Genomic DNA, 25,300 nt, shown 5'->3' on the forward strand with positions numbered 1-25,300 from the left:
GGCGTGTTTCTTATTTTAATAGCAACCCCAGTATCGTTGGATGAGAACACTGTGTACGGAATTAGAGCCACTTAGCAGGCCGTATCGCCATTGCTTTGTAAGGCTGCTGGCTAGCTACCGTCTTCCTCAACTAGCAAAACTGTTCGTGAATCCGAGGTATGTTCTTCTGCTTTATGTGCTTTTCTGTGCTATGTGTTATAACGACTAGAAAGCATTCAGTGCATGTGCAAAATGTGTTTTTATGTCACACATTCGGTATGAATTAGGAGACGTTTTAAAGGTCTCTTGTTTTGTTTGACGCCATTTGCCTGCTGGCTAGCTCCTCTGGCTAGTTAGCAGGGTAGCTAATGTTATTGTTAGCAACTTGGCTACTTTGTGAGGCGTTAGTGTAAAAGGCAGTTTCCTCTCTGCACCAAATGGGCAAGCACTAACTCCTGTGCAGTCATGTTTAAAGTGCCCTGTGTGGCCGCCTCCCACCGCATTGAAATGCCTCAGCTCATTGACAAAAGTGTAACGTACAGCTGTCTACTAACGTTACAGTGCACAACATAAGGTCCCTGCAGCTTGAAGCTTTACTTTTTATAGCATTGACTTTTGCTCTACAAGTCAGCTGCTAATCTTTAGGTATAATGCTTTTAAATTAAACATGTTTCACTTTTCTGTGGTTTGGTCCATAGAGTTTTGGATTAAATGAGAATGCTGTATCTCTTAGTTTAAAATAGCTACATTTTCACTGCGAGAAAAGTTGTAATGCGAGTGTAGAATGTATTTTTCCTGGTCTATTTGTTATTTTACTTGCAGGGTTACCCAATATTTTTGACAGCCTGATTTAGTGCTGATGGAAAGCCTATATATATATATAACAATAAAAACTATAGCTTTTAAAACCGTTAAGAATGTTTTATAGCAAAGGAAGTGGAGGTGTATGTCAAATAATTAAGCACTTTAAGCCCAGAATACTTCATGAGTAAATGATAAAGGTTATTGTTTTTCCTTACCCCTGAAAAGTAGCTCCTTGATAAAAATCCACCATTTTTACCTTTTTTTTTTTTTAACCATTTCAATTAATACGTGCAGATCTCTGACCATATCTCCTCACTCTTTCTCCACAGCAACACGGAGCACCAAGATGAAGAAGAAAGCTCGGCAGCACCGGGTTGCGGTGCCGCAGAGGCCGTCGTCTCCCATCATGCCTTCCCCCAACAAGCAGATCCTGACGTACGCCCAGGCGCAGAGCATGGTGGAGTTCGATCTCGATGGCCGCCTCCATCGAATCAGCATATACGACCAGCTGGACGTGATCTCAGATGATGACCCCATGGTGCAGGAGATGATGGAGTGCACCAGCAATAAGGAGAATGCTGAGAAACCGCAGCAGGTCCTCCTGAGGTCTGTCCGATTAAAAAACAACCAGGAGAAGAGAAACGCTGCGCTGGGCATCACCAGTCCTGGACATGGAGGTGGACATCAGCCTCCTGCTGCCAATACTGGTCCAAAACTCAATGAGCCTAAATTTCGTACTGTGGAATATAATCTTCCAGCAGTTCCTAAGCGCTCATCCGCCTTTTATAAATACACAGAGAAGACAGAGGAAGAGCTGGACGAGGACACAGAATACGACATGGACGAGGAGGATTATGCCTGGTTGGATTTGGTGAATGAGAAACGGAAAAGCGAAGGGGTCAGTCAGGTCTCTCACAACGTCTTTGAGTTTCTTGTTGATCGCTTTGAGAAAGAGTTGCACTTGGAGAGTTTGGACCAAGGCGGTGAAAAGCATGCTCCCATTGACGAGGACGCCGTCTGCTGCATCTGCATGGACGGAGAGTGTCACAACAGCAACGCTATCCTGTTTTGCGACATGTGCAACGTGGCCGTGCACCAGGAATGTTACGGTGTGCCGTATATTCCTGAGGGCCAGTGGCTTTGCAGACACTGCCTTCAGGTACCCACCCAGCCTTTAGACTGTATCCTCTGTCCTAATAAGGGGGGAGCACTGAAAAAGACAGTAGATGAGCGCTGGGGCCACGTGGTGTGCGCCCTCTGGGTCCCTGAGGTCGGCTTCACCAACACCACCTTCATCGAACCCATAGACGGTGTCAGCCACATTCCTCCCGCCCGCTGGAAGCTCACCTGCTACCTCTGCAAGGAGAAAGGTGTGGGGGCGTGCATCCAGTGCCACAAAGCCAACTGTTACACCGCCTTCCATGTCAGCTGCGCCCAAAAGGCTGGCCTCTTTATGAAGATGGAGCCGATCAAGGAGGTAACGGACACTGGGGAGCCCACGTTTTCTGTGAAGAAGACGGCATACTGTGGAGCGCACACACCAAACGGGTGTGTAAGGAGGCCTCTAACAATCTACAATGAGGCCAAACCCAAAAACGGACTATGTAAGAAAGTGGACAAAGGGAGAGGTGCTGGGAAAGGATCGTCTAAAGGAAAGAAGAAGAGTAAGAAGCCTGAGCCTGAAGCTGAAGCTGAGAGTGAAGCTGTGACTCCTGCTGCTGTGCCTACGTTTCCCGCTCACAGGTGTGCTTTAAAAGTTGTATTAAAGGGGCCCTTTCATGCTTTTTGGGGGTTTCCCTTTCCTGTCATGTTATATTGTTTTTATAAGTTCCAGAGGGAGTTTTCCTCCCACATACTGCCCCCTGACTGAAACGCCTAAGTTGGTATATTTTGTTTACTTCCGTAACACGTGACATCACTGTGTAACACTCACGCTTCTCAGACTGGGCTCTAGTTACAGGCAGACAGCACAGGCAGTATGAGAAACATATTGATCATTAAAGCATGTAAACATGTCATAGAAGCGGCACAAACAAATATGAACCTGAAAATCAGACCCTTTAATGATGGGTGTTATGTTGTGTTTTAGTGCTTTGATGCCAGGAGTGGTGATATTGGGAGGGTTTTTCATTTTTTTTCAAGGACACTGATAAGACAGTCTGCTGTTGATATATAAACATTGGCTGTTGTGGGGTTTGAGCACGAGATAAATGTTTGCATTCACAAATAGAAGCTTCAGTGATCTGCTGGCATGCATTTGCTCTGCGTCGAGTGTCAGTCAAATTCAGGTTAAAGCTTGTTTGCGGCTGTTCATTTACCCTAATTAAAAAAACCGCAACCACGTGTAATAAGCCGCTGTATTATTCTTGGCTTGCATAATCCTGCAAGAAGCCTAGAAGCCTTTTGAAGTGTGCCAGATGTTGGTATCTCTCCTTCTAATACCTATCTTCCCGGCTCCCCTAGGTTACAAACCATTTTCAACCAGGTGTCGGTTCAGAAGAAAAAAGCTTTTGTGGAGCTGGCCCTAAATTACTGGACACTAAAGAGGCAATCCAGGAACGGGCTCCCCCTCATCAGACGCCTACAGACGAGCATGCAGTCTCAGAAGAATACGCAACCGGTTTGTTTATCTGTCAGTCAAACACAGGAGACTATCAGTTTCTCATTTAGCTTTTTATCTACCTGTAGTTTTTAGAAACTTGACTTGCATGCTCTCAACAAGGTGTTCATGCTTATGCTAAATATGTAGCCGTTTGCCGTGAAGAAATGTTTAAAAAGTGTATCTTGAGAAACCCTCACCTGTTATTCAAGTTGTTAGCCATTGATCTGAATGTCTGTATTCTTATTATACTTTCCAGAAGCAGAATGAGGAGGAGAGCAGGGCGCTGAAGGAGCAGCTGAAGGAGTGGCATCGTCTCCGACACGACCTGGAGAGAGCGCGGCTGCTGCTGGAGCTGATCCGCAAGAGGGAGAAGATGAAGAGGGAGGAGGTATATAGACATTTATTTATTAGGATAAATTCCTTGAGATGCACCATTCTCGAGGTAGAACTGGGACTTCACTTGTGTTCTGATTTACATTCTGTAAAATACATGGAAAAACCTTCTTACGGTTTCCCTCTGTGCTGTTTTGTAGATTAAACTGCAGGAGAGCCTTCTAGAGATCCAGTTGTGTCCGTTCAGTATTTTGCTCAAAGGGCTATTGGACCAGCTCCAGACAAAAGACCAGGCCAAGATCTTCACACAGCCGGTCGACATCAGCGAGGTAAACACTTTTTTAAGTTCTCTTGCTGAGTTTGACCATACTATTTTATTGTGTTTTCTTTTGGATGCCACACATGCACCCAAACAATTGAACCTAAGGAAGAATAGGAACACTGCGGGGAAATAAACAGCTAAACAATTGTTTTTCTTGTAATTCTCAAGAGAGCATTTTAGTTTTTTGTCGTTATCTTGATCTACTTATCTCTGATACTTTTATGTTGTTAATTGTGTGCAATTGTAGCGTTGTGGCAGGGGGCTTCACCAAGGATTCTTTTACTTTTTGGCAATAGCAGCACTTTGTGTTGGCTAATCAGGCATGTGAGATAGAGATCTGTATTGTAAGCAAAAGAAGAAAGTCACTGCAGCTATGATTAACTTTTTAAGAGGTTTCCAATCCAGATTTTTAACTACAATGGCCAGCCAGAGCCTTCCTGTTTGATAAGGCTCTAAACTGGACTTGCTGGTTCAGAGCTCAACACAATTGGGTTTTTACCTGTTTTTCTAGATAACTACTTCAGAGATGTTTTAAAACAATTGCAAGCCACGCCAACAATTACTTTTAATTGGAGTTTAATCTCCAAAAGCCCTGACACACCAAGTAAAAAACAACCACCACTTATTAACCTTTTCTTTCCCGTTCATTGCATTTGAACACACCACGCTCAGTCAACCGCTCTCGCTCCATGTCACAGGCTCGGATCATAGTGGTTATAAATCAGCCCCCTTCTCCTGGTGTCGACAGTGTTGAGCAATGTGACTTCCTGTTGTGTGGAATGTGTAACTCAAGAGTAAGGTCCACTGGCAGATAGTGACGTGAGAAAAAGGGGGATGTTTCCTGTCGCTGCATGCCCGGCTAGCTCAGTCGGTAGAGCATGAGACTCTTAATCTCAGGGTCGTGGGTTCGAGCCCCACGTTGGGCGCTGCTTTTGTCTCGGGAGGCCTTTAGGTTACTAGTTACTGAGCTTGAAAGAAAAAACTTATCATCTGCATATAGATGTTTCATTTTAAAGACTTTGTAATAATCTGGAAAAATCTGGAATAATATTGGTTTTGCTTACAAGTATTTTATTTGTTGTTGCTAAAGATAATGACCCAACAGAGTAACATGATTTACTACGGTCATGCTGACATGAATCACTTTAGATAATTACTGCAAATAAGGATATTCTTTCATATCAAAAGATCTAATGATTGTTTTCTAAATTCATTAAAGGGGCCTTATTATGCTCTTTGGGGTTTCTCTGTCTTGTGCGTCATAAAAGGGCCTCTTTCATTCATTTTATGGTGTAGAAAATTAATATTGTAAATGTATTAGAAATCAGATAAAAGCAGGAAGTCTTATTTTACTGACAATCAAATAATCCTTGACTCGCCTTTTTAGATGCTAAAATTATATTTTGATCAAGATGGTTGGTAGATATGCAACACACAATGATATTTGTTTAAAGTAAATATGAAATAATTCCATTGTATCTGCTGTTTGCTGTAGGTGCCTGACTACCCCTCCCACATCAAGCACCCGATGGACTTCTCCACCATGAGGCAGCGCATCGACGCTCAGGCCTACAACAACTTTGAGCAGTTTGAGAACGACTTCAACCTCATTGTGGATAATTGCATGAAATACAACTCAAAGGACACTTATTTCTACCGGGCGGCCGTTCGCCTCCGAGACCAGGGCGGGTCCCTGCTGAGGAAGGCCCGGAGAGACGTGGAGATGATCGGCTTCGACTCGGAAAGTGGCATGCACCTACAGGAAGCTCCGGAAATCAAAGCAGAAAGAAAATCCTTTTCCTGGGAGGACGGTAAGACAAATGTCACTTCGACGCACCATTCAGACATGTTGAAAATAATGTAATAATTCCCACACATTTCAGTAAACGCTGTTAAACGTCACTTGAAAGTTTAAAACATATAAGCACTGAAATAAGTCATGAAATAAAATAGAATGCTAAATAAACCCTGTTAATTTACATTACGCACATTTCTTAGTCACAAGCGATGTCTTTCGTGAATGGTGCGTGAATTGAAATGTTGCAGACGCAAGGTATTGTGGGTCAGCATTATGTCCTTTCCTTTCATAAAGGATGGTCCAGTGTATTGTAGCTACTTTCTTATCATCCAAAGAACTCAAACAGCTCTTGGATTAACTGCCACTTATGTACTTCCAGGTTATACAGGTTAGGAATCTTCCTGTGCAAAATTGACAACCACATGTTTCAATCTCCTCCCTGTTTTATTTCTATCCTTCAGTTGACCGCCTACTAGTACCAGCCAATCGGATGCATCTGTCTCCAGACAAGCAGCTGCAGCAACTGTTGGAGAAGTTTGACCTGACCTGTGCCATGAAGTCCAGCCCCTCCCGCAGCAAGCGCTTAAAGCTGCTCAAGAAGACCATCAACGATGTGCGCAATGAAATGAGCCTGAAGAGGGTCCTGCCCTCCCACCACCATCACTATCATCACCACCATCACCACCACTCTTCTTCCTCCTCCACAACCCCCTCCACATCAGCGTCATCAACCGCCTCCCACCCAGAGTTGAGTAAACCTAAAGTGGAGACATCGAAGCCCAATGGGCACTTTCCAGATGATGAGGGTACGTATGGATTGGCTTTAGATTGGTCATTTTTCTGCTTGACGCCATGCTCTTTGATTTTTAAAGATATTCACTTGTCCTGAATAGCCTGAAGCCAATAAATTGTATCTTTTTGACGGGAATGGGTTATAAAAAACCTGGAGTTCATTGCCAGTGGAACAACTGCAGGTTTTTCTGCCCAACAAACACTACTTCTACCAGATAATTCACACAGTTTCAATATTTTTTGAACTGACATTGGTTCAAAATGTTCAAACCTTTTTATTAACTCCAAAGTCCAAATCATAGAATCAACGTTGTCCACATCATCAAACAAGAATCATTAATGTCTAAAACATAGTTTAGTATGCTGCACTGGCCTCTTAAAGTGCACACTCACTGCACACTCACTTTACGTCTGGGGAAGATAGCTTTCTCATGAGGTAAAGGGGGGGAAAAGGGAAATAAATATTCATTTTCCTCTCATTTTCTTTTCATGTAAGTGCCTCAGTGTTATGCTAAATAACGCCTTGTTTTAGTTTTATGATAGACCTAAACGCCATTGAAAATGTGCCGTGTCAGCAGTTCTGCAAGGACAAAGTGTGGGTGTTGCATCACTTTACTGTTGGTAATAGCTTTATACCATAGGTCATATCTTTTGCCTCTGTCATGACTCAACTTTGATTGTATTGTTTTTACTATTTATGCATAGCATTTAGATTTTTATCCCAAAAAGTATGCCAACAATTTCATTATGCTCCTCTGCAAAGCTAATCCTTTACCATGATAAAATGTATTATATTCCATAGTAATGAGGACAAAAGAGAAGGGAATTGTATGAATATAAATTAGAAAAAAAACGGATACACTGCACTGAAAATACAAAGAAAAACAAATTGTAGTGCCTAATTAATAATAACTGTGACATTACAAATATGTATTGTACTTGAAGGGGACATATAATGCTCATTTTCAGGTTCATCTATGTATTTTGTGCCTCTACTGTGACATGTTTCCATGCTTTAATGTTCAAAAAGCTCTATTTTGTCCCGCCCCTTAGCCTATCACGTAGAATGTGTTGGAGCGCTAGCCATAGAAGCACAAGTGTTACATAGTGATGTTAATATGTTACTGAAGTAAACAAAAGACTACACTAGAGGTGTTTCAGGCAAGGGGGAAGTGTGGGAGAGAAACTCCATCTGGCATTTACATGCATACAAATCTATGACCCACTACAGGAAAGGGAGAACCCCAAAGATCATATTAGGGCCCCTTTATTAGTCACTTCCTGTTTGATTACTGTTGTCCGTATAGTCAAAACTAAACCGCTTTCTCCCTCTCCCCTACAGGAGATAAGTCTCTTCCTCCGAAACTGGAGCCTTCGGACTCAATCCCCCACCACATCCAGTCAGACTCAGACCCGGGGCCCCCCACCCTCAAACCAATAGACTCTGCCCCGTATCGTGAAGAAAAGCCTCACAGCAAACGCCTCAAGTTCGACAGGGAACTCCCAGACCTGCTCTGTTCCGCCCCGCGCCTCAACGGACACTCCCGCGGCCGACTCCACAGCTCGCTGCTGGACGGAGACGTGAGCGTTGTTGCCACGTCGACGGTCGCAGAGCCCACGGGCAAGGTGAACCGCCGGACCGCCGTGCTCTTCTGCAAATCGAAGACCACCAGCCCACGCAAACTCCCGAGGAGCGAGGAGGAGGAGAACGGCGACAGAAAAAGGGCCGAGCAGCAGCAGCAGCAGCAGCAGCAGGAGGAAGAGGAGGAGGATGACGTCGAAGAGCTGGGCTCCAAATCCTTCCTGTCGGTGGTCATACCCAGGCTGGAGACGCTGCTCCACAGCAAGAAGAGGAGGCGCAGCAGGGAGGAGGTAGAGGCGGGAGGCGACAAAGGAAAGTGCCCTATGAAACGCCTTGATACCGGTAGGAAGAGTGCCCCAAAAACACACAGAAAAAGAAAGACTGAATAACACTTATTATGTTTTAATGTATCAAAGTGCCTTATAGTCTGCAATTTCTTTGAGTCACCAAGGGTATTTCTCAATCGCGAGTAAAGCTGCTGCAGAGCCACTATTTCAAGCATGCTACGTCATCGAGTCCCGCCGAAGTACTGTTCCAATGTCCAGCATACTTGGAATTCTACCGAGCCCGGCGTACTTCGTAGCGAGAAATTTCGAGGCTGCACATGAGTAGACTCCGCGGTCTTAAAATCCCCACAATGCTTTGTGCACGGACCAATTTCCCCAAATCTGTGGCGGAAAATGTAAGGCGGGGCCTCTCATATGACGCACACCTGCACACTTGCTAGCGTGTTCCACTCTTCGTTTTCCGAATGCCAGGAAGTATTCTTGACTCGCTTCTGAAGCAAGATGCTCGGCAGACATGTGCTACCAAGCAAGCGTACTCGCGATTGAGAAACACCCCATATGTTAGAATTTAAATGACATTTCTTTAAGGCTCTTATTAAATTAGCAAAGCTGTATCTAGCAGTGCTTCGAGGCCCAAAATAAAAAAAGTGAAATCCCAAAACGTACAAGTCATCACAGCTAATAAAGCACATCAATACAACAACACATACTTGTTTACTCTTCTACATCAGTTTCCATGTACATTTTTGTATTGGGATGTGATTTTGTTTTTATTCGGTTGTGCCTTGTCTCCTCTCAGGCTTAACTAGCGGGTTTCTGGAGGTGGAGGAGGAGCAGGAGCTGGAGGAGTCGAGCAGAGCCAGCCGAGCCGTGGAGCCACGGCGACGCTGCGCCTCCGAGTCCTCCATCTCCTCCTGTAGCAGCCTGCCAGGCAGCACCAGGTAACACATCAGTCTAGATTAAAATACGGCTAAAAGATACGATTCATTGTATGACATACTTTCTTGAAAATGGTAATCTTGGCTTTCAAATGTATCATGCATGTCTTTTCTGTGTTTCCAGCACTATTCTCAGTCTTCCTAAATGTGGGAAAGGGAAACCCGCCTTGGTCCGGAGAAACACTGTGGACGATAAGAGCGAGTTAATCGCCTGTATCGAAACAGGGAACTTTGCAAAAGCTGCACGAATCGCTGCAGGTAAGAAGACTGCATTCAATGTGTCTGATCTGTATGCGTGTGCGAGGGTAGCATTGTGTTTACAAACTACCTGTTTAAGACACCATTTCTGATAAGGATGATTAAGGAAATATGAATTGGTCTAAAAGTAATTTCAAATATTACGGCCGGACAAGTTTGAAAGTAAAGAGTCCCTGAATCGGAGCCCGAATAATTCTTCATTTTTGGTATTTACTGTTTGCTCTCTCACTCTCTGCACATAAAGGAATGTAGTTATTAAGAAAGACAACTGACAAGTAATATAATAAGCAAAGAAAATTGATGGAATTAGAAAAAGACTAAGTAAATATATTTAAAATGTGTTTTTTAGGGTGTCAGAAAAAATGACCTTAGACTTTTGTGAAAATATATAATGGAAGCTTTGAATATTAAAAAAAGATTTGGTATGGTAAACAGTTGTGTGTTTTCACAGATTTCTGTAGGTTGTGTAAAACTTTAAAATGTCTTAAAGTGTCTCATGAACACCATCAAAATGTTCCTGTTGAGCTTCAGCATTAACTTGTTATAATTGTCCCTAAAAGTTTAAACTTGATATAACTTGCAGACACCTGGTAAACAAACACAGGGTTGGAAATGAACAGGAGCTACTCGCCAACTATTGGTGACTTTTGGCAGTGACCGGTGACGCTCTGCCTGCCATCATGGCATGTAACCAGTCAGCATCTGGACTCCCTTCCCCTCATCTAAAATTCATGTTTGGCTATTGAAACGCTCAAAGTGGCTGGTAAATTGTAATATCTGTCATTCACCCTGGCTTTTAAATTAAATAAAAACGTAATTTCCCACTTTGATTTTTCCCCTGCACGGATTTGAAAGTGTGTTCCTGTGTTTTAATGTGTGGTTCTCGCTCTTACAGAGGTTGGCAACAGCAATATCTGGATGCCCGCTAGTGCTGCAACAGTTGCACTGGAACCCCTGAAGCTAATCTGGGCCAAATGTAGCGGATACCCTTCCTACCCTGCCTTGGTGAGTGACTTTTCTTTGGAGAGAAAGTACGACAATCACTATTTTCTCCAACGTTTTTTGTCACCTCTTCACATTATAACATAACTATGGCATCAAAAGAAGCAATAGTTTACTGCAGCTGTTCTTTAAAGGTGGACCTTTCCTATTCCTCCTCTAGATGGCACTGTTAGCCAGTTTAATTTGACCTTAGCATGAAAGGACAAATTATGAAACTAATGCCATGTTTGTGCAGAGGTTGAGGTTAGTTTATTTATAGAGCACATTCCAGATACCAAGGAAATTCAAAATGTGAATAATAATGGAAAACAAAATAAATCAAACAAAAGGACAATTCATAAAAGACACAGAAAGTAGTTGAAATTCACATTGTATAAGTGCAAGGATAAAACCTAGTTAGATGACTTCTGGAAAAGCAGCAGGAGAGAAAGTTTTTTAGCCCTGATTTGAATCAGGAAGTTTTTCAGGGAGACTTTTCCCCTTTGACTTGCATAGGGAAAGAGACGTCTGTTAATAGGAGTATATATTTTTTAAAGCTAAATAAACTACCCAGCACGAACACTTTAATAATCCTTATATTTATTATAGCGCTTTATCAATGACTCAAAGCGCTTTACAGATACACATTGCACATACAGATCATACATACATGTAATGGTCTACTGTGGACAATACCCACAGGAGCAAGTTCAGGTGAAGTGTCTTGCCCAAGGACACAACGGCTTTACAAACACAACGGCTTTACAGACGCAGCGGCGGCGGGTTTCACCCCCTTGATCTGATAATCATTGCACAGCGCACTGCGCCACACCGGCCATTTTCACTCCTCGAAGTCATCGAGGCGCTTTTACAAGTACACATTAATATCATACATGTACTGTGTAACAATACAATACCCACAGACAATGCCCACTTTGAAGGCCCTTATTTAAAATCATTAGGCATTAAAAGTAGTAAAATGCGCTAAAAGCCGAATCCAGAGTTATTTTCCCTCTACATTCTTATGACTGAGCCGAGAGTGGGAGATCTGAGGCGGGGCTTAAGGAAAACTCAAGTGCGCATGAGCGAAGGTTTGAGCCCAAAAAAAAACCTTTAAAAATAAATGTACAATATTTCCTTCCAAAATGTAGTAGAATTATGAAGCAGCATAAAATAGTACAGTATAGTATTTAACTTAATGTACTTAGTTACTTTCCAACACTGCGTTGTGTATATCCAGTGTGAATTCAACGATATGTCAGATTGATGTATGCATGTTTTCTATGCTATGAGTATGTGTGTAATGGCCTCCCCTCTCGCCTCCCCCTGCTGAGCGTAGATCATCGACCCCCACATGCCGCGCGTGGGCTGCCAGCACAACGGGGTGTCCATCCCCATGCCCCCCATGGACGTGCTCCGCATCGGAGAGCAGATGCAGTACAAAGCCGAAGAGAAACTCTACCTCGTCCTCTTCTTCGACAACAAGCGCAGCTGGTGAGTGCCGCCGTCACCGAGGATGATTTAAGCTCACGCTGCTCTCCGCCAGGGAAAAGCTGTCAACGTGTCCGCAGGCCCATCATTATTCTCTCGTGGCCGTGTCTCATTATTTGTCTAGAGACAACAAATGGCTCCGGGGAATAAAGTCACCTGGATTCCCCCCGAATGTTTTTCAATCTTTAACAGACATGTATTTTTATCTGCTACTGAGAATATTCCACATCTACGAGGGAACAGTCTCTTAAAGCCAATGTTTACCTACGCTTGTTTTGTTTAATCAACAGTTCAAACCCCAAAAAAAACAAAACTGTATACCCTCACATTTGAAAAGCTGGAATCTGCAAGTGTTAGTTGCACTACTTAAACTTTTTTTGGTTGAATACAAAGAACTGAGGTTGCAGAATTTACTGTGATTTTAACCTCCATCTTTTTCCAGTTTACCTGCAAAAAACAATGATTTTACGCTTTTTTGTGTTTATGCTTGAAAACGTAAGCGCCTTCTCTAAATGAGTGTTCACAAGTAGTCAATTTAATGTTTTGGGGTTTTATACAGAACAACCGTTTGGAAGAAGTTCACTTTGGCTTTTAGAGCATGTGTCATCATATTATAGACTAGACTGTTATTCAAATAAATAACTGATAGATTGATCTATTAAATTAAAAATAATCTCAAAAATCTCAGCTAAATATTAAAGGTCAGACGTTAATAAACTGTTGTTGCAACATCAAAACTGGATCAACTTTTGGGCTGCAGTGGTTTTTTCGTCAAATTTAAGTTATGCAAAATCTGTCAAAAATATAGTAACACAAAGGATGGTTGTTATTCTGTTTTCTCACCTCAAATGAAAGATTAACAACTTCAAACTCCATTCAACCCTTGGTGTTTTAATACCCATTCTGTCTTTCCCCCCTCAGGCAGTGGCTGCCTAGATCCAAGATGGTTCCTCTGGGCATGGACAAGACCATAGACAAAATCAAAATGATGGAGGGACGCACGTCCAGCATACGCAAGGCTGTCCAGATCGCCTACAGCCGCGCCATGAACCACCTGAGCATCGTGCAGGACGAGCCCGTCAGCGACCTCAGTGACGTGGACTGATGATACTCTGTCTCACACACACACACACACACACACACACACACACACACACACACACACACACACACACACACACACACACACACACACACACACACACACACATCTCCTGTACCAAATGCCTCCTTTTCCTCTAATGTTTACTGGGCACCCGCTGCAACAGGCGGTGTCTCCTCCTCATCCATTCCTCCTCCTCCTCCTCACACACACTCCCACCATGTGCCGATGGGATACGGCTGCTGCTCAAATGAATGTGTTTCTGTCCTTTCCACCTGCAGGCTGTGCTTAAGCTCTTTATGTCCAACCCTCATCTTCCTCACTCTTTAATCATTTCAACACAAACATGTCGGTAGCCTTACCAAAATTGTAAGACAAAAAGCTTACACAGATTAAATCTCTGCTTATCGGTCCGTAATTTTGTTTGGCAGGTAGCCAATCATGTTATTTAAAAATTAACATCTTGTAGCTGGTTTATGAGTTAAAGTGGATAAAAACATACATTTCCTGCCTATATGAAAACTTTTTTAGTTGTCGCCAAAGCTCACGTTATGTCGCATTTTCATACCGCTTTTTCCTTTGTATTTAAACTGTAAATAATGTGTACAGTTGCCTGACACTAACTTATTTTGTAGTTTTGACATCAGTGGGTACTGTACAGGAGTTTTTTTAGTATTTATACTTGATGCATTCTTCACACGAACATGTGAAGGCTATTTTGACAGTGCTGTTTGATCAAGAAGATGGAAAAAAAAGCCTTAATATTAAGGAGATTAGGGCTAAAATATCATGTTTCTGAAAAGTATGAAAGTATTCCCTTTTTAAGTTATTGAAGTTTATAATCGTAAACTTCCATTTGGCATTAATCCTCTTTTGTATGGAAAATAGTTTTTAGTATATTTTTGTTCATATATATTTATATGATTTGAATACACGGTTATACAGTGTGTAAGTCTCTAAAGCTCATACAGGCAGTCTGAAGTCCTCGACCCGTAAATTGTTCTCAAGAAACCAAAAATGTTGCTACCCAGAAGTTTTTTCGCTGAAATTTTCTGTGTGAAATTGTTGCCAAAAAGGAAAAAATAGTATTTTTTATGTGATACATTTGACTGTTACTTGGTTCTTGCTGTACTCGTAGGGAGACGCTCCTGCGGTAACTTATTGTAAAGTATTTGCATTACTTTATATCCAAGGAATGACTTTGCAAACTGATTGTGGTAAAGTGGCACATTTTGTGATGGATACTTGCCTTCTTTTTTTAAGTAACCTTTTTTAACCTTTTTTTGTTGATGTACTTCAAGACATTTCATTTTATACTGTTTCTCTGGGTAGCATTGGGTCATTTTGGTATATTTCATTTTGTACTTAACTGTAGTAGTTTTTTAATCAGGTCATATTAAAAATTGCTGGGACTTTTCTTTCCTAGCAAAACATAAAAGATACAAATATGAACACATGCTTCTGTTGTTTTGTGTGACAATCAAGGATTAAAAATGCCCTATTGTGCTTTTTAAGGTTTTCCATTTCCTGTAGTGTGTATCTGTGGCATAAGAGGGACTGGAAATTCTCCTCAATGCCTCTGAAAAGGTCTGAAAGTCTTTCACTGTTGGCATAGGGCGGACAATAATTCAACCTACCACCTGCCATATGGCACCGTACCCTCCTCATCTACTCAGTTGATAATTGTCCACTTAAATTCTGTAGAAGTTGCCAGCTATGTAATATATGCTGCTGCATTCCAGCAATGTTATATTAATTTTTGAAGATCAAAACTCAGATGAGAGGACACCAACATGCATACAGCTACAGAATCCGTTCAAACTTTAAAATGGTCCAAACATTTTGTAATCTGTCTTAATTACTGTACTGTTGAGGGAATTTTCTGATATCTTTAATATAGTTAAATTACTAGAAATACAAGGAGGTTTAAAACAAATGTTTCGGACATCTGATAAGTGACATTTAAGCAAAGGTGGGAGAAGTACTCAGATCTTACTCTTAAGTAGAAGTAGAAGTACCAGATTGTAGGTATACTCTGTTACAACTAAAAGTCAAGTTAAGTTAAGTAAAAGTACAAAAGTATTAGCATCAAAATATACTTAAATTACCAAAAGTAAAAGTACTATTTATGCACTTCGGAATGATATCATATCTTTTGATTATAATTATTGATGCATTAATATGTTTATCAAAGGTGGTAAAGGTGCAGCTAGTAAATTATTTTTATTTACTTCATGTTAGTTTCAGATTTTATTCCAGGTCCAAACTAAAGTCTTATTTAAGTGTTGATTATGTTTCATATCATTAATCCAAATTTGCAAAGTAACTAAAGGTATTAAATAAATGCAGTGGAGTAAAAGTAGGCTTAGACTATTTACCTCTGAATTGTAGTGGAGTAGAAGTACAAAGTAGCAATCCATTTAAATACTCAAGTAAAGTACAAGTACCTCAACATTATACTGAAGTACAGTACTAAATGTACTTAGTTACTTTACACCACTGAGTAGAAGTATAAAATTAAGAAATATAGGTAGTACCCAGAAGCTACCACAAGTGTAGTATTAGGGCAGCAGAAAGAGGTGGCCATTTTTGAAATTGTCCACAGGGAGGCGCTCTGGCTCCGCACTAAAACCTCCTTCACTTCAGCCGGGAGACAGCGTCCACACACCGGTCTACCTGAGGAGCGTCCACCTGCTCGGCTCTGTTCCCCCCTCCACTCAGGTAGGCATCAGTATTCAGCGGATAAACCATTCCCATTACTGTGTTCAAATGGTGAATGCACCGATTAGAGAGAATGTCAATTAATGCTTAATCAGTTTGAAGACATGGCTGCTGCTCTGGCGTCTCTCTTTCGCCTCGAGCTCGGCTAAAAGTCTGCCATAGCCTAATGCCAATCACCGGGCACCCCCTCCTCCATTTTCTTTATTTCACAGAGAGTGGGCAGACAATTCTCCTCTTAAGTGTTTTATTTGTTTATATGCTAATATTCGGATGGAAGGCTAGAAGTGTAAACAGCGCCGTGTGTGGGAGGGAGTTGAACCCATCACACTTGTGGAGTTTCTTTCCTAAATGCGTAGTAAAAAAAATACCAAAGCGAAGCACGTCTTCGATGCAAATTTGGACAGAAACTGTTGAAATATGCATTTTGCTTAAGCCAATTCATCTTTTGTTATTTCAAGCTACTGACATTCAGAGAGGTAAAGTAGAGTTATGGGGATTAAATGAGGTAGTAATGGCCCTGTGATATAGAAAGCCACCTTCAAGCCACATTGAAAGACATCTCCCATCTTTGTAAACAATTGGAGCTAATACACACACACACACACACACACACACACACACACACACACACACACACACACACACACACACACACACACACACACACCATCCCTCTTTCCTCTCTAACTGTCTGTCTTCACCAGATACTAATTGTGTGGGGAGGTAAACATGGCAGTCAAGTGGAGAGGACGACGAGTCAAGCGTGAATATCAATCTCCCCACATCAGTGTCATCAGATGACTTTGACTGAGTTGAGGCAGGCTCATTAGAGCAGGATGCTACAGGCCGCAATAACATCCAGGTGGAGGGATCCGAAATTATGGAAGCCTGCGGAGCGCAACAGTTAACAGGTGAGTGTGTGTGTGTGTGTTTGACAAGGCCTGTGGATGTTTTAATGCAACCCACCTTTGCACTGAGGGGTCACCAGGGTTTCGGGGAGGAAATGCCACACACAGTTAGGTACACTCCAAGCAGGCAGGCAGGGTGTAAATGTGTTCCATATTCATCCATCTGAATATTATAACCTCGCACCACCAGCAGTTATTTGGCAGGAGGAGACAGTTAGAATTGCCTGGGTGTCAGACCTGGCAACTATATTTGAAAGCTTTGAAATATTTTGGTGCTTTTTTCTCGATTTGTCTTGGAATTTCTTGACTTTTCTCACCAGATTTATTCAAGCGAAATAAAGGTCACAAAGCTGTGTTTATTCTGCACCTGAACCATTGTTGGTTTTCTGACAACAAACCCATCTGCTTCAGAGATGGAATAACGGTTAAAAATAATTCAGCTCTAGTTTGAGCTTTTCAAATGCAAAATATGCAACTTTACTTTGTCATATATATCATATTCATTGTGTTTTGGATTTTTGGTCACAAAGAAACAGAACTTTTAGGTGTCACAATGGAACTTGGGAAGTTGAAATGGGCATCTGTTGACATTTATATACCTTTTTTATATTTCTCCTTAAGAAGCTTTAAGATAAGGAAACAAATTGTACTTTATCTCTCTGACATATATATTCAAAGGGACCCTATTATGCTCATTTTCAGGTTTCATATTTTTCCTTTTCCTTAATTTAAGCTTCATAGTGTTTAAATCCACGAGTCACTGTTTTTCTTCATAGTTGGTAATCTTCTATAATTGCATTTGTGTAAATGCATTGCCTAGGAATTCATCGTGACAAATTGGTATCTTAGAAAACCTTGACAAGAGTTAAAAAAAAGTTTGCGTTATCGTATCTACCAGCACAAAAACTCTTTTAAAAACCTGCAGAGGCTCATATTATTTGGGACTGAACGTTTGAGGTCTGTGAGGTGACTTGGTAAAGAAAACGCACTCTGAACTCTGCCACAGTCCTGCTGCATTAAACATCATGCAAACCGTTTCCTTTTGGAACACGTACACACATATTATCCTCCACCTTCCTCACCCCACCCCCCCCCCCCCCCCCCCCCCCCCCTCTCTGGGTCCCTCTGTGTCCCTGATAGGCCCAATCTCCAGTGGCTATGTTCAAAACACTGGGCCAGAATAGCACGGGCCCTAGGTAGATAAATATTTATGGGGTGCGTTTACTTCTCACCACAGAGGAGAAGTAGAAATAGTGTGTTTCCAAGGTGAGCAAAACAAACAACTTCAAAGGAATTTAAATTGCAGTTCATGTAAATTCTCTCCCACAGTCACATGTTTCTGCACAGATTATCATTAGATTGTTAATGAAGGATTCACGCCTGATGCCAGATGACCTGATTATTGTCTTGTTTGCAGAAACAGGAGCCCAGAGGCATTGGGGGAATGGAGAAGATGAAGTGAATTAAAGCATATGCAGGCAAATATGTTGTGTATAGTCAAGAGTCATGAGCTCCGTGCCATTAAGTCATGGCTTTCGGGGCAGAAATCAAACCAGCCGCTGCATCATCCATTGATCTAGAGCGGGGTGTGATCAGAAAGAGCACCGCTAATGGACGAGATGAAAGAGCTGGAAACCATCAATGGCCCCTCGGGGTGTCATTTATTTACTGCTAATCCGTTATAAACTATATAGGCTTTCACTCAGTCTGCAGCTTAACACCTGTGATTAAATAGCCAGTGTTAAATCTGTGTGTAATATCTCTCTGGATTCGGATTCAGTAAGTCTCCAAATAGACGGTTGCTCGTCACATGAGCCTCCATCAAACGCAGCCAGGCGACCGTCTAATTATCTGCTAATGTCATGATTCAGCTGGCTCCGGAAATGTGGTGATGGTGATGATGGTGTGTGTGTGTGTGTGTTGGGGAGTGGATGGTTCGTTGGTTGAGGGGGGACCAGCAGGGCTCGGAGCGTGGCCCCTTTGATGTGAAAGATAATTACTTGTGTAGTTAAGATAATTAGCAAAAATCCAGAATAAAAGTAAATAGGCTAACTGTCGCTTCCACTGTAGTGGGAATGAACTCACGCTGAGAGCCTAACAGCGTGGGATTCTGCTCTTTGCTGAGAGTTAAATTAGATTAAGAATGTGTGTTTTGGATACAGGTTTTGGTAAATATGCGATATTATATAAATGTGTCTGCTATTTGGATGTATGTTTTGCTACAAATATTAGGGAATGCCACCAGTTTAACACATCAACATACATTTACAGTTCTTATGAAACACAATAGGAAGAATGTGTTGAGAAAAACAAGAATACTTCTAGGTCTTTTGCATGCATTTTTATCCTTTTTAAACCGTCAAAAGTGAGTCAGACAAGGATTTATGAGTGCAATACTAAATCAGTGCATAACTCTTTTTAAATAATTATAATAATAAAGCTTTAAAATCACAGTCCGAGTTTACCCCAAACTAGCAGTTATTCCAAATGGCGATGATGTATTGCTGTTGGTTGGATTTGATTTATCATAGACACAAGCAAAGCGAAACGGTATTTAAAATGATTATCACATCACTGTGTTTAACTTGATATCTTGTACAGCTTCCTCGTGATTAGGGCTGCACATTCAATTCAAATGTTATAGAAATGTGTATGTATGTATGTATGTATGTGTGTATGTATGTATGTATGTATGTATGTATGTATGTATGTATGTATGTATGTATGTATATATACATATATATATATATATACATACATACATACATACACATTAATAGATATGTAGTATGGAGGGATATGTAAGAGAGATATATATATATTATATAGATATACATACATATCATACATACAACATAAGAGATAGATACAGACAGACAACGACACATAGAGATAGAGATAGATATATATAGAGATGGTATAGATATATATATATATATATATATCGTAGAATATATATATATATATATATATATATATATATGTAGATACATATATATATACATACATACAACATACACATATATATAGATAAATATATATATATAATTAATATATAAGGTGTATATACATTACATATAATATATATATACATACATACATACATACATATATATATGTATGTATGTATGTATATATATGTGTATGTATGTATGTATATATATATATGTATGTGTATATATATATATATATATATATATATACAGTATATTATCAAGCTGTCTTCACATGGAAAGCAATTTGCTCTATGCTCACTGTGAGGTAGGGCACAGAGCCTTGCGGGCAAAACAGTGTGTTGAGTTACATTTGTATGGTTATGCACCCTGCTAGCTTGTGCCACTTTATACAGCTGTCATCTGATTGGTTGCGCATCGAAATGTCAGCATCAAACATGGTTAAAGTTTAAATAATTTAACTTTGGGTGATCATTTTAAGCGCTGCGCAACGCCGAAGCTAGCGCTTCCGCCACAACAATGAACCCAATGCAACGAGTTGTTTTACCCCTGATCCTGTGAAGGCAGCTTTAATATTTTTTCGGGCCTAAAGTTAGTACAATAAATCTATTGAGTGTAATAATACTTATGTAAAGATGTGGGCTAGTGGATCATGTCGTTCAGTTGTGTATGAGTGGGTTTAAATATGGCAACCCTTCAGGGGCGATTTTGAATGTGTCGGCGCAGATATGTGTCTTAAGTGGCTTCATCCCAGCTCTCAGTGAAAAGAGACTCCCCCGCCGCTCTCATCACCATTCTGCCGGATTCCAAGGACACCGTGGTGATTGACGGGGCTTACTGTGTATCTTGCCAGAATTGGATTTGATCCTCAGGGCTCTGCCACAGGGCCCCTATGTTAGATTTACACTTTCCTCCCTCTCTACTCCTATCATCCCCTCCCTTTTCTCTGTCGAACAAACAGACACAGAATCTTCTGGAGCAGCTCCTGCCTGCCCCGCTTGCTGCATTGTGGCGAGATCATGCACGGATTTGTGTCGCTGGGCGATTGTGCTGCTTGTGTTTTTACTGGAGGATTTGTGCATGTCAGTGAAAGATGGGAAGAAGAGCAGGTGGGACTGGAGGAGCTTGTTTTGATGCGCGCATATGCACTTAATGCACAGGTGTGTGTTGTGGCATATGTGTCCACTTGTGTCTGCCTGTTTATGCTCAAGGACGAGGGATGAGGGGGGGGTTATTGTAGATGCACCTGCTGCCACAAAGCTGTTATTTCCCCCTTGCAGAATTGAGCTAAATAATCGCACTTCCCCTGCTGCCGCCTCACGCCTCAAAGCGCTGACGAGATGAAACGAAACAATGACTTGCGGCGGGTTTGTCAGAAGCGCCACACCCCGCTCTGTTTGGGGGCAAGGCAACTCCTGTTTGCATAGCAGGCCAAACTTTTCCCACCCCCCGTTCATCAAGGCCTAATCACGTCCGTAAATGGCCGCACGGCGCCTGAAATAAAACTGGGCTTTAGTCAGAGGCATTTGAAGAGTCTCCACAGTGACATTAGCTGCCACCGACTACATAAAGAGACCGCGTCTTATACCAAGCTTCAATCAATCCCAAAGACAGCCGGAATAAAGATACCTTGAGCTTGGCGTTAATGTGATACCGTTCAGATCTTTGGAAACAGTAGCATCAATTCCCCGAGCTCCATGTTGTGAAGCCGTGGGCACACGAGCAGGGGCCTCATTCTCCCAGGCTTTTAGATAGCTAAATCTTGTCTCCCGCGGATCTGTGGCAGTAACATCCTTATCGCGGGCGGAAAGCCTGCCATCCAGGTTTATCCATTTGGCTGAAGACTGACATTACTGCAATAGCATCCCCCTTCTTATCTCCGTCTGTTGCCGAGGCTGAGGAAGCGCGTGCCGACCAAGACAGATTCCCATTTCAGCTGAGGTGGAAACAATGAGATTCTTTCTTGGTTCCATGTGGAGGCACTGCTGAAGTGGCATCCTTTATCCATTCATACATGTGTGGATGTGCACAAACAAACACAGTGCGATGTGCTGCTTTTAATCTGGGTTTGTGTCCTGTAGGGGCTTTTGTTATCAGCTTGTATAGAAAGAAAGACAGCATTCCTTTTATTAGTCCCACAACGGGAAATTTGATTTGATTTGATTCGTATTATTTTAACACATTGCATATACACACAGGCCCAAAATACACACTCATGCAGTACTGAATATAAACAAAGTAATGGAAAGATGGGAATGCCCCGAGCAAAAAATACATTACATCGTGTTATGTATTTTACAAGAATACATCAAACTAAATGCATAATGTTAAATAAAACAATATTCCAATTGCATAATTTTAAAAGCAATTTTCAACAATCATCTGGACTTTTTCACAGAATGATTATTATAATAATAAAAATCTAAATGTGCTTTTATTTTAATACTGGATTGTGGATCTTTTGACAATATTTGATTTTCTATAACCGTGTTAAACCGTTACTTATTATTCTCATCTATAGTGGTTATGGCCTCACGTCATTGTGCACAGGCAACTGTTGGACAGCTCCAATAAAGGGAGTCCATACAGAGACTAGGAAGCAGATAAATTAGTAATGAAAGGTAGTTGCAGCTCTAAAACTGATAAATGCATACACCTTTCTTACGTGGTTGCTGCTCCAGGTGCAGATGCAGAGAACACATTAACTTTACAGGCTGTAAAAAGAATAAAAGATGGTCTGTCTAACATCAGGTCAGAAGAGAAACAGTGATGCACTTTCTCTCCGGCTCTTCTTCCTTTTTTTACTACTGGGTCTTCCGCCTGTCAAATAAACTCTCTAAGTTATCTTGCTGTATGGCGACTGCTTGCTTCTTTCCCCGCAGATGGCAGGATTAAGTAAAAGTGATAATCTCTCTGTCGTACTCTCTTCAGCTCTTTTATAGCCCCTCCACCTCCAAACCTCTCCCTTTGCAGAGTATACTTCCTGCGTCTCCAGATATTTCCCCGTTGCACCTGACTACTTAAGTGTTTGGGTACCGCTGCATTTTTTGCTCTCACACCTGCCCACACTCGTGCTGTTAAATGATTAATGCGCACATAAGGACCCAGCAACTTTCTCGTTCTGTGTCTTCCCTGTCTCTCCCTCACCACCTCCTCCCAAAGCTATTGATTGTAGAACAAAGGGGAGGGACTCACGCTGACCCCGAGATTGTGTTTGGAGTATAATTACCTTTCTAGTGCTCTCTCATTCACAGACTCCCCCTCTCTCTGTTCAACAAAAACACAGCGGAGCCGATAAGGCAAAAAAGGCTCAGCTAAATTAAACATGTCAGTTTTTTTTAATGGAGTTTATTTACTTTGGTGTGTTTACCTATTACTGTCGGCTACGATTTCATCTGCATACTTGTCCTGAGTGTGTGTGTGTGTGTGTGCATTCTTGTCTTTAGGATTTACCGTGCCCTGTTTAATGCATTAGTAGCTGGATGTGAGCCTGTTGTCACTAAAGCCCATTGGAAACAGCCAGTATTATCCAATCTCTATTTGGCATAAAATAAGCTTCAAGAGTATTTATCACAAAAAAAAAAGTAGAGGCATTGTAAAAGTTGGCTAAAGAAAAGTCTTAAGTGGAAACATTGATTCCTTAAGAGGAGAAAAAAGTAGCTGTTTTGCATGCTATAGCTCATTAGGTTGCATAAAAGTAATGAATGTTGATTAAACTAAAGCAAGTACTTTGCACAAAAAAGGAATACAAGGACTCTTGGCTCAGAGGTCTCCTTGCTTGTGGATTGATGGTGTTCTCGCGGTGGTATGAATTGGCATTGTTGGCTTTGAAGGCGGAATAATGTCCCGCAGCTCAGCGGTGAAGGGACGCTTACTGAGTCAATGATTAGGTCATTATCACAGCCTGTACTTGATTTTCACATGCCCACCTACCTGAGATCCTGTAACCCATAGCACCACGTGCCGCTTGATTGCGCATAATTATGTTGCAGACAGAGATTGTAGCCATTTTCTTTCTGTACTTCACAAAGCAAATGTCTAAAGTCTACTGACACATTTTCTCTGCTGCAGGTCAAACTTGTCGCCACGGCAGGTTCATCCACCGTCTATAAAATAAATATATATACATTTAATTTATGTGCTGTTACATTACTGCTAGACCGTCCTGGTTATACATGTGCATACCTCCCTTTGTATGCGGCAATTTGGAGACCAAACAGTTTTGTAATGACAGTGAGAATGTTGTTTTTGAACAGCTAAATCAAACAAATATAGATGGAAGCAGACTACCTTGTTAGAAAAAACATTGTGACTATTGAAAACGACTACATCAGTTCTTTTTGGGACTTTACAATGAAACAATGCTACAAATCTATCACTGGTATCTCATTCTACAAATAGTATAATACTGATAACATAAGTGGTGTCTAATGTTTATCTGCAACTGGGTTTAGAGAACACATTAGGGCTGCACAATTAATCTACATTATTGTGAAATCGCAATATGGACTAGTGCAATATTCAAATCGCAGGAAGCACACTATTTGAGATATCCCTTAACAAAACACATTTGTTTGGTATAGATCCTTCATCACAACATATTTTTGGGTGGCTTCACTTCTGACGTGTGTTATATGCTGCGAAGTACAGGAGCGGAGCAGCTGTGGAAAGTTCAGCCAACTCAGAAAGCCAGACTCAAGCCTTTAAGACCAAAATCAATAATGCACAGACTGTTTCCGTCATATGATATTAGCTTTTCAGTTTCCTTATGTCTTCCAATTGTTGCAACCAGCTGGAAGCATTGATACGGAGTCCAACGAGCATGTCTATTTTGTCGTAAAGTGGGTAAAAAAACTGCCAGTATTATTGTTCGGCAAAACCATCTATTGAGCTGGCTTTCTCAAGAAATCATAACGGCAGAAACGTGTTCTCCTTTCCTTTTCAGAGCTCCTCACAAACAACAGCCTGGGATTTAGCTCAATAGCTAGCATAATATAACGCCACACGTGTCACAGCTGACTCGGTTATATTAAGATAAAAAAAAGTCTGTTTCATAATTATGCATAGAGGCAATAGCAAAATCTTTCCACGTAGATGTTAATATTTTCTTCTCTGTTTATTGATTTGTGTTTTGCATTCCACAAAATAAACCAGAAGATTTTAAGCTGGCCACATTGAATCCCAAAATGCTTATTCATGCATTCATTAATGCCTATTCATGGCTTATTAATTAATGCAACACAAACATTTTCTTTGTCTGCTATAGAATCAAGTAATTGCTAGTGATTTTAATCTTGTGCTATTAGCATTTTGATTTAGTCCCGGCCTGGTTGCCCCACTTAGCCTCGCTGGGGCTCACAAGTGGGCTGGGCCAGTCTAGTGTGTGTGTGTGTGTGTGTGTGTGTAGCCCATGGATCCATTTATCTGCAGTGGGACAGGGCCTGGCTC

General features: G+C 41.4%; 1 protein-coding gene and 1 non-coding gene across 4 annotated transcripts; both read left to right on the top strand.

Moving 5' to 3' along the window:
- On the top strand, positions 1-14,787 carry brd1a (bromodomain containing 1a). Of its 3 annotated transcripts, none has more exons than XM_034131330.1 (13): positions 1-156; positions 1,113-2,526; positions 3,247-3,415; positions 3,642-3,773; positions 3,919-4,047; positions 5,536-5,851; positions 6,300-6,644; positions 7,973-8,554; positions 9,299-9,440; positions 9,562-9,695; positions 10,591-10,700; positions 12,016-12,170; positions 13,089-14,787. In XM_034131330.1, exons 2-13 carry the CDS (start codon positions 1,130-1,132, stop codon positions 13,270-13,272), a joined length of 3,795 nt encoding a protein of 1,264 aa, XP_033987221.1. In that variant the 5' UTR covers positions 1-156; positions 1,113-1,129; the 3' UTR covers positions 13,273-14,787. The 3 variants fall into 3 exon arrangements, with proteins under 3 accessions (XP_033987221.1, XP_033987222.1, XP_033987223.1); XM_034131331.1 differs by having other exon boundaries at positions 3,247-3,403; XM_034131332.1 differs by lacking the exons at positions 10,591-10,700; positions 12,016-12,170; positions 13,089-14,787 and adding an exon at positions 10,279-10,456.
- Positions 4,894-4,966, top strand: trnak-cuu. Its single transcript has one exon. It is a non-coding gene; the product is annotated as a tRNA-Lys (tRNA).
- Positions 14,788-25,300: the final 10,513 nt, after the last annotated feature.

This window comes from Trematomus bernacchii, unplaced genomic scaffold, assembly GCF_902827165.1.
Source record: "Trematomus bernacchii unplaced genomic scaffold, fTreBer1.1, whole genome shotgun sequence".
Taxonomy (NCBI): Eukaryota; Metazoa; Chordata; class Actinopteri; order Perciformes; family Nototheniidae; genus Trematomus; species Trematomus bernacchii.

Excerpts from the sequence above, each read along its gene's own strand:
- brd1a (XM_034131330.1), top strand. The coding sequence starts at position 1,130 with ATGAAGAAGAAAGCTCGGCAGCACCGGGTTGCGGTGCCGCAGAGGCCG. Across the intron at positions 3,416-3,641 it reads CGCAACCGGTTTGTTTATCT|AAGCAGAATGAGGAGGAGAG; the intron begins GTCAGTCAAACA and ends TATACTTTCCAG. Across the intron at positions 6,645-7,972 it reads GCACTTTCCAGATGATGAGG|GAGATAAGTCTCTTCCTCCG; the intron begins GTACGTATGGAT and ends TCTCCCCTACAG.